At 52.4% G+C, this 9,764-nt stretch overlaps 1 protein-coding gene across 1 annotated transcript in view; it reads left to right on the forward strand.

Moving 5' to 3' along the window:
• LOC140468688 (synapsin-1-like) overlaps positions 1-9,764 on the forward strand; it is a 179,168-nt gene that overhangs the window by 102,103 nt on the left and 67,301 nt on the right. The window contains exons 4-5 of the mRNA XM_072564762.1: positions 5,200-5,356; positions 6,083-6,172. Coding sequence (XP_072420863.1) covers positions 5,200-5,356; positions 6,083-6,172 — 247 coding nt within the window. The remainder of the gene's footprint in view (positions 1-5,199; positions 5,357-6,082; positions 6,173-9,764) is intronic.

A 9,764-nucleotide genomic window follows, 5' to 3' on the forward strand; every position in this document is an offset into this window, starting at 1 on the left:
GTTTATATACAGAATAACAGATACCCCGGGAGGGGTTTACAGACTGGAATCTTACTGAGGGGTTCAGGGTGGTTTATATACAAAATAACACATACCCCGGGAGGGAGTAACAGACTGAAATCTAATCGAGGTGTTCGGGGTGGTTTATATACAGAATAACAGATACCCCGGGAGGGGGTTACAGACTGGAATCTAATCGAGGGGTTCAGGGTGGTTTATATACAGAATAACAACTCCCCAGGTGGGAGTTACAGAGTGGAATCTAATCAAGGGGTTCGGGGTGGTTTATATACAGAATAACAGATACCCCGGGAGGGGGTTACAGACTGGAATCTAATCGAGGGGTTCGGGGTGGTTTATATACAGAATAACAGATACCCCGGGAGGGAGTTACAGACTGGAATCTAATCGAGGGGTTTGGGGTGGGGTTTATATACAGAATAACAGATACCCCGGGAGGGAGTTACAGACTGGAATCTAATCGAGGGGTTCTGGGGGGGTTACATACAGAATAACAGATACGCCGGGAGGGAGTTACAGACTGGAATCTAATCGAGGGGTTTGGGGTGATTTATATACAGAATAACAGATACCCCGGGAGGGAGTTACAGACTGGAATCTAATCGAGGGGTTCGGGGATGGTTTATATACAGAATACCAGGTACCCCGGGTGGGAGTTACAGACTGGAATCTAATCGAGGGGTTCGGGGATGGTTTATATACAGAATACCAGGTACCCCGGGAGTGAGTTACAGACTGGAATCTAATTGATGCGTTCGGGGTGGTTTATGTACAGAGTAATGGATATTCGGGAGTGAATTACAGACTGAATTCTAATCGAGGTGTTCAGGGTGGTTGATGTGCACAATAACAGATACCCCAGGGAGGGGGTTACAGACTGGAATCTAGTCGAGTGTTTTCGGGGTGGTTTCAATATTGAATTATATATACCCAGAAGGGGGTTACAGACTGGAATGTAATCGAGGGGTTCGGGGTGGTTTATATACAGAATAACAGATACCCCGGGAGGGAGTTACAGACTGGAATCTAATCGAGGGGTTCGGGGTGGTTTATAAACAGAATAACAGATACCCCAGGGAGGGAGTTACAGAGTGGAATCTAATTGAGGGGTTCGGGGTGGTTTATATACAGAATAACAGATACGCCGGGAGGGAGTTACAGACCGGAATCTAATTGAGGGGTTCGGGGTGGTTTATATACAGAATAACAGATACCACGTGAGGGAGTTGCAGACTTGAATCTAATCGAGTGGTTCGGGGTGGTTTATATACAAAATAACACATACCCCAGGAGGGAGTTACAGAGTGGAATCAAATCGAGGTGTTCGGGATGGTTTATATACAGAATAACAGATACCCCGGGGAGCGAGTAACAGACTGAAATCTAATCGAGGTGTTCGGGATGGTTTTATATAAAGAATAACAGATACCCCGGGAGGGAGTTACAGACTGGAATCTAATCGAAGGGTTCATGGTGGTTTATATACAGAATAACAGATACCCCAGGAGGGAGTTACAGACTGGAATCTAACCGAGGGGTTCAGGGTGGTTTATATGCAGAATAACAGATACCCGGGAGGGGGTTACAGACTGGAATCTAATCGAGGGGTTCAGGGTGGTTTATATGCAGAATAACAGATACCCCGGGCGGGAGTAACAGACTGGAATCTAATCGAGGGGTTCGGGTTGGTTTATATACAGAATAACAGATACCCCGGGAGGGGATTACAGACCGGAATCTAATTGAGGGGTTCGGGGTGGTTTATATACAGAATAACAGATACCACGTGAGGGAGTTGCAGACTTGAATCTAATCGAGTGGTTCGGGGTGGTTTATATACAGAATAACAGATACCCCGGGAGGGAGTTACAGACTGGAATGTAATCGAGGGGTTCAGGGTGGTTTATATACAGAATAACACATACCCAGGAGAAACTTACAGACTGGAATCAAATCGAGGGGTTCGGGGTGGTTTAGATACAGAATAACAGATACCCCGGGAGGGAGTTACAGACTGGAATTTTATTGAGGTTTTCGGGGTGGTTTATATACAGAATAACAGATACCCCAGGAGGGAGTTACAGACTGAAATCTAATCGAGGGGTTCGGGGTTGGGTTTATATACAGAATAACAGATACCCCAGGAGGGAGTTACAGACTGAAATCTAATTGAGGGTTTCGGGGTGGTTAATATAGAGAATACTTGGTCCCCGGGAGTGATTTACAGACTGGAACCTAATTGAGGCGTTTGGGGTGGTTCTTATATAGAATAACAGACTCCCTGGGAGGGGGTAACAGACTGGAATCTAATTGAGGGGTTCAGGGTGGTTTATATGCAGAACAACAGATACCCCAGGAGGGAGTTACAGACTGAAATCTAATCAAGGGGTTTGGGGTGGTTTATATAAAGAATAACAGAAACCCCGGGAGGGAGTTACAGACTGGAATCTAATCAAGGGGTTTGGGGTGGTTTATATACAGAATAACAGATACTCCGGGGGGGAGTTACAGACTGGAATCTAATCGAGGGGTTCGGGGGGGTTTATATACAGAATAACAGATACCCCAGGAGGGAGTTACAGACTGGAATCTAATCGAGGGGTTCAGGGTGGGGTTTATATACAGAATAACAGATACCCCGGGAGGAAGTTACAGACTGGAATGTAATCGAGGGGTTCGGGGTGGTTTATATACAGAATAACAGATACCCCGTGGAGGGAGTTACAGACTGGAAGCTTGTCGAGTGTTTTCGGGGTGGTTACAATATTGAATTATATATACCCAGAAGGGGGTAACAGATTGGAATCTAATCAAGGGGTTCGGAGTGGTTTATATCCAGAATAACAGATACCCCGGGAGGGAGTTACACACTGGAATCTAGTCGAGGGGTTCGGGGTGGTTTATATACAGAATAACAGATACCCCGGGAGTGAGTTACAGACTGGAATCTAATCGAATGGTTCGGGGTGATTGACATACAGAATAACAGATACCCCGGGAGTGAGTTACAGACTGGAATCTAATCGAGGGGTTCGGGGTGGTTTATATACAGAATAACAGATACCCCGGGAGGGAGTTACAGACTGGAATCGAATCGAGGGGTTCGGGGTGGTTTATATACAGAATAACAGATACCCCGCGAGAGAGTTACAGACTGGAATCTAATCGAGGGGTTCGGGGTGGGTTATATACAGAATAACAGATACCACGGGAGGGAGTTACAGACTGGAATCTAATCGAGGGGTTCGGGGTGGTTTATATACAGAATAACAGATACCCCGGGAGGGAGTTACAGACTGGAAACTAATTGAGGGGTTCAGGGTGGTTTATATACAGAATAACAGATACCACGGGCGGGAGTTACAGACTGGAATCTAATCGAGGGGTTCGGGTTGGTTAATTTACAGAATAACAGATACCCCGGGATGGAGTTCCAGACTGGAATCTAATCGAGGGGATCGGGGTGATTTATATACAGAATAACAGATACCCCGGGAGGGAGTTACAGACTGGAATCTAATCGAGGGGTTCGGGGGGGTTTATATACAGAATAACAGATATCCCGGGAGGGAGTTACAGACTGGAATCTAATCGAGGGGTTCCGGGTGGTTTATATGCAGAATAACAGATACCCCAGGAGGGAGTTACAGACTGGAATCTAATCGAAGTGTTCGGGGTGGGGTTTATACACAGAATAACAGATGCCCTGCAAGGGGGTTTCAGACTGGAATCTAATCGAGGGGTTCGGGGTGGTTTATATACAGAATAACAGATACCCCGGGAGGGAGTTACAGACTGGAATGTAATCGAGGGGCTTGGGGTGGTTTATATACAGAATAACAGATACACTGGGAGGGAGTTACAGACTGGAATCTAATTGAGGCGTTTGGGGTGGTTTATATACAGAATAACAGATACCCCGGGAGGGAGTTACAGACTGGAATCTAATCGAGGGGTTCGGGGTGGTTTATATACAGAACAACAGATACCCCGGGAGGGAGTTACAGACTGGAATCTAATCGAGGGGTTCGGGGTTGTGTTTATATACAGAATAACAGATACCCAAAAGGGGGTTACAGACCGGAATCTAATCGAGGGGTTCAGGGTGGTTTATATACAGAATAACAGATACCCCGGGAGGGAGTTACAGACTGGAATCTAATCGAGGGGTTCGGGGTGGGGTTTATATACAGAATAACAGATACCCAAAAGGGGGTTACAGACCGGAATCTAATCGAGGGGTTCGGGGTGGTTTATATACAGAATAACAGATACTCCGTGAGGGAGTTACAGACTGGAATCTAATCGAGGGGTTCGGGGTGGTTCATATACCGAATAACAGATACCCCGGGAGGGAGTTACAGACTGGAATCTAGTCGAGGGGTTCGGGGGTGGTTTATATCCAGAATAACAGATACCCCGGGAGGGAGTTACAGACTGGAATCAAATCGAGGGGTTCGGGGTGGTTTATATACAGAATAACAGATACCCCTGGAGGGAGTTACAGACTGGAATCTAATCGAGGGGTTCAGTGTGGTTTATATACAGAATAACAGATACCCCCGGGAGGGAGTTACAGACTGGAATCTAATCGAGGGGTTCGGGGTGGTTTATATACCGAATAACAGATACCCCGGGAGGGAGTTACAGACTGGAATCTAGTCGAGGGGTTCGGGGGTGGTTTATGTCCAGAATAACAGATACCCCGGGAGGGAGTTACAGACTGGAATCAAATCGAGGGGTTCGGGGTGGTTTATATACAGAATAACAGATACCCCTGGAGGGAGTTACAGACTGGAATCTAATCGAGGGGTTCAGGGTGGTTTATATACAGAATAACAGATACCCCGGGAGGGAGTTACAGACTGGAATCAAATCGAGGGGTTCGGGGTGGTTTATATACAGAATAACAGATACCCCGGGAGGGAGTTACAGACTGGAATCTAATCGAGGGGTTCGGGGTGGTTTATATACAGAATAACAGATACCCCGGAAGGGAGTTACAGACTGGATGAGGTGTGGGGGGCTGCTGAATCGGGGCGACTCCCCCTTGGCGTGCCTTGCCCTCGGGTGATGGGAATGGGGATGGAGACAGGGCCCCTGTGGGGTTGGGTGGCGAATGGGTTTGGCGCTGGACGGCCCCAGTGACACGTTTGCCCTCTGTCCCGGGGCCCCTAGGTCCTTCAGCCCGGACTTCGTGCTGGTCCGCCAGCACGCCTACAGCATGGCGAAGGGCGGAGACTTCCGGAACATTGTCATCGGCCTGCAGTACGCTGGCGTCCCCAGCGTCAACTCCCTGCACTCCGTCTACAACTTTTGCGACAAGCCGTGGGTGGTACGTACGGGGCCTGTTGCCTTGGGCTTTTGGGGCGTCTGGGCGAGGGGTTGCCGTTGGGGGTGCAGGAACCCGGCCAGAGAGTGTGGGGCGCGATCCCAGGCGGCAGGGAACCCCTCTCCCGCCCCGGGAGGGCAGCCCTTCACTCGTCACGGGTCTTTGAGGCCTAGCGAGGCCGTGAAGCCTAACTCCCACTGAGGCTCTGGTCCTTTTCAGAGCGTTTTCTCAGGCCGGTTGAGGCGGGGGGTGGGGGGGTATCATTTCTGCCGTGCGTCTGGGCTGGGGGGGGGGGGGTCAGTTACGGGCACAGGGGGGGCACTGGGAGGTCAACGGGCGGTGTGGGTGTTGCCGTCGGCGGGGCGAGAGGAGCCTCAAGGCAGCCGGTCTCTCCTCGGATTCGCGAGCTGGGGCTCTCTGTCGCCGTGGAGACCAGCTCCGAGCACCCTCCCGGGCCATCACACCCTCTCCCCACACCCCCGCGAGGGTTGTGGTGGGGGGTGGGGGTGGTGAGTGATGTCAAAGCTTCCAGCGCGGCGCCTCTTGCAGTCGATCAGCTGAACGTGACTCAGCGAGGGCCTTTTTGTTGTGCGTTGGCGCGGTGGGCGACGGGCAGTGGATTGACGTGGATGTACCCCCTTCCTCAACCTGTTTCCTCAACCCCCTTCCATCTTCTCCCACCAAACCGCTCCCCCCCCCACCCCTCTTTTTCTCTTGCCCCGTCTGCAGTTTGGCCAACTGGCGAAGATTTACAAGACACTAGGCCCGAATGATTTCCCTCTCATCGAGCAGGTCTTCTACCCCAACCACAAAGAGATGGTGAGTGCGTTCGGGAGTGGAGGCTTGGTGGGTGGGTAGGCCGGAGGGCCAAATCCTTTTCCCTCAGGCCAGTCACTTGGACTGAGGATGGTCCTAAATTGACCGTTGCCCTCCGACCAGTCCAACCCACTGAAGACCAGGCACGGCGGGGGGGTGGGGGGCACATTCTGCGGAGGCAAGAGAGTCGTAGGGCACAGAAACAGACCCTGCGGGCCCACTAGGCTGACCCTAATCCTCAACTCAATGAGTCTCATACCTGCCCCGTATCCCTCCAAACCATTCCCGATCCATGGACTCATCCAAATGTCGTTTAAAGACGTTGGAACTGGAGTCACGTTTCCCCCACTTCCTCTGACCCCTCCTCCAGCCCCGACTCCCCCTCCCTATCTCCGTCCCACTCCTCCAGCCCCTACACCCCCTCCCTATCTCCGTCCCCTTCTCCAGCCCCTACACCCCCTCCCTATCTCCGTCCCCTCCTCCAGCCCCCTACACCCCCTACCTATCCCCGTCCCCTCTTCCAGCCCCCTACACCCGTTCCCTATCTCCGTCCCCTCCTCCAGCCCCCTACTCCCCCTCCCTATCTCCGTCCCCTCCTCCAGCCCCCTACTCCCCCTCCCTATCTCCGTCCCCTCCTCCAGCCCCCTACACCCCCTCCCTATCCCCGTCCCCTTCTCCAACCCCTACACCCCCTCCCTATCCCCGTCCCCTCCTCCAGCCCCTACACCCCCTCCCTATCCCAGTCCCCTCCTCCAGCCCCTACACCCCCTCCCTATCTCTGGCCCCTCCTCCAGCCCCTACACCCCCTCCCTATCTCTGGCCCCTCCTCCAGCCCCTACACCCCCTCCCTATCTCCGTCCCCCTCCTCCAGCCCCCTACACCCCCTCCCTATCTCAGTCCCCCTCCTCCAGCCCCCTACACCCCCTCCCTATGTCCGGGGGATGACACTCGAACCCCATTATATCTGTAATTACCCTCCCTGTCCTCTAGGGGGTGTGGGGGCACTCTAACTCCATTATACCTGTAAGTACCCTCTCTGTCCACTAGGAGGGGCAATCTAACAATATTATATCTGCAATTACCCTCCCTGTCCCCTAGGGGGGGCCAATCTAACCCTATTCTATCTGTAATTACTCTCCCTGTCCCCTAGGGGGGCAATCTAACCCTATTATATCAGTAATTACCCTCCCTGTCCCCTAGGGGGGCCAATCTAACCCTATTATATCAGTAATTACCCTCCCTGTCCCCTAGGGGGGGCCAATCTAACCCTATTATATCTGTAATTACCCTCCCTGTCCCCTAGGGGGGGCAATCTAATCCTATTATACCTGTAATTGCCCTCCCTGTCCATGTGTTAATGGACAAGATCACCCCCCAATCCACGCCCCTCGTGATCTGAGACACTTCCACAAGATCACACCCCAATCCACTCCCCTCGTGATCTGAGACACTTCCACAAGATCACTCCCCAATCCACGCCCCTCGTGATCTGAGACACTTCTACAAGATCACCCCCCAATCCACGCCCCTCGTGATCTGAGACACTTCCACAAGATCACACCCCAATCCACTCCCCTCGTGATCTGAGACACTTCCACAAGATCACCCCCCAATCCACGCCCCTCGTGATCTGAGACACTTCCACAAGATCACACCCCAATCCACGCCCCTCGTGATCTGAGACACTTCCACAAGATCACACCCCAATCCACGCCCCTCGTGATCTAAGACACTTCTACAAGATCACCCCCCAATCCACGCCCCTCGTGATCTGAGACACTTCCACAAGATCACCCCCCAATCCACGCCCCTCGTGATCTGAGACACTTCCACAAGATCACCCCCCAATCCACGCCCCTCGTGATCTGAGACACTTCCACAAGATCACCCCCCAATCCACGCCCCTCGTGATCTGAGACACTTCCACAAGATCACACCCCAATCCACTCCCCTCGTGATCTGAGACACTTCCACAAGATCACCCCCCAATCCACGCCCCTCGTGATCTGAGACACTTCCACAAGATCACACCCCAATCCACGCCCCTCGTGATCTGAGACACTTCTACAAGATCACACCCCAATCCACTCCCCTCGTGATCTGAGACACTTCCACAAGATCACCCCCCAATCCACGCCCCTCGTGATCTGAGACAATTCCACAAGATCACACCCCAATCCACGCCCCTCGTGATCTGAGACACTTCCACAAGATCACACCCCAATCCACGCCCCTCGTGATCTGAGACACTTCTACAAGATCACCCCCCAATCCACGCCCCTCGTGATCTGAGACACTTCCACAAGATCACACCCCAATCCACTCCCCTCGTGATCTGAGACAATTCCACAAGATCACCCCCCAATCCACGCCCCTCGTGATCTGAGACACTTCCACAAGATCACACCCCAATCCACTCCCCTCGTGATCTGAGACACTTCCACAAGATCACCCCCCAATCCACGCCCCTCGTGATCTGAGACACTTCCACAAGATCACACCCCAATCCACGCCCCTCGTGATCTGAGACACTTCCACACGATCACACCCCAATCCATGCCCCTTGTGACCTGATACATCTCAATAATTGCCTCCCCCCCCCAATCTCGTACTCTCTAAAAAAATCTCTGTCTTGTCCAACCTCCCCCTGTAACTCAGACCCTGTCCTTGCGAATTTTCTCCCTGCTCTTTCCAGTTTAATACCATCTTTCCCATTCCTAAGGGGATCACAAACTGAATGCATTACTGCGGGTGCCACCTTCACCAACGTCCTGCGCCCCCTTCAACATCCCTCCCCATCTCATTGTCCCCTGACTAATCATGGGCGTTGCGCCAATAGCCTTCCGTCCTCCAATGGGATTCCAGCTTTTGGGGAACTGTGTCCCTGCGGCGAACGATTCCTTTCTGTCGGAACGTGGAACAGTCCCGCCCTTCGGTGTGGTGTTGGCCTGTCTGACTCACCCAATGTCCTGGCTTCAATGTCCTTCAATGTCCCTGACTCTACCACCAGTGCATTCTCCCACTCTCTGAGTGAAGATGCTCGGCCTCCCCTATCCCTTCCTCCAATCTTCTGAAAATTGCGTTCCCCCCCCCCACCTCCCGCCCCCCTCTTCTTCCTCGTGATTGACATTTCTGCCCTGGGTGGGGGGGGCAGGGGGCGAACCTATCTGGCTAGCCTCTCTGTCTGTGCCTCTTGTATCCCTCTATCGAGTCATCCCTCTTCACCCCAATAGAAAGGCCCTCGTCGAACGTTCCAGCACAGGCCCTTCGGCCCTCGATGTTGCGCCGAGCTGTGGTACCAATCTGGAGCCCGTCTATTCCACCCTCGCCCATTTCAATGCCCTTCAAGTTGGCCAGTCCCCTCCATTCCTCGTAAGACCTGCCCTCCAGTCCCGGGCAGCGTCCTGGTCAATCCCCTCTGCACCCTCTCGAAAACTCCCACACCCTTCCTGGAACGAGACGACCAGAACTGAACGCACGATATTTTAAGTCTCAAGTGGGGTACCTGGTCAGGCAGCATCCCAGGAGCAGGAGAGTAAACGTTTCGGGGAAAAAAGCCTGACATTATTCCAAGTTCCACCGCACTAACTAGCTG

The sequence above is a fragment of the Chiloscyllium punctatum genome, chromosome 47, assembly GCF_047496795.1.
Source record: "Chiloscyllium punctatum isolate Juve2018m chromosome 47, sChiPun1.3, whole genome shotgun sequence".
NCBI lineage: Eukaryota > Metazoa > Chordata > Chondrichthyes > Orectolobiformes > Hemiscylliidae > Chiloscyllium > Chiloscyllium punctatum.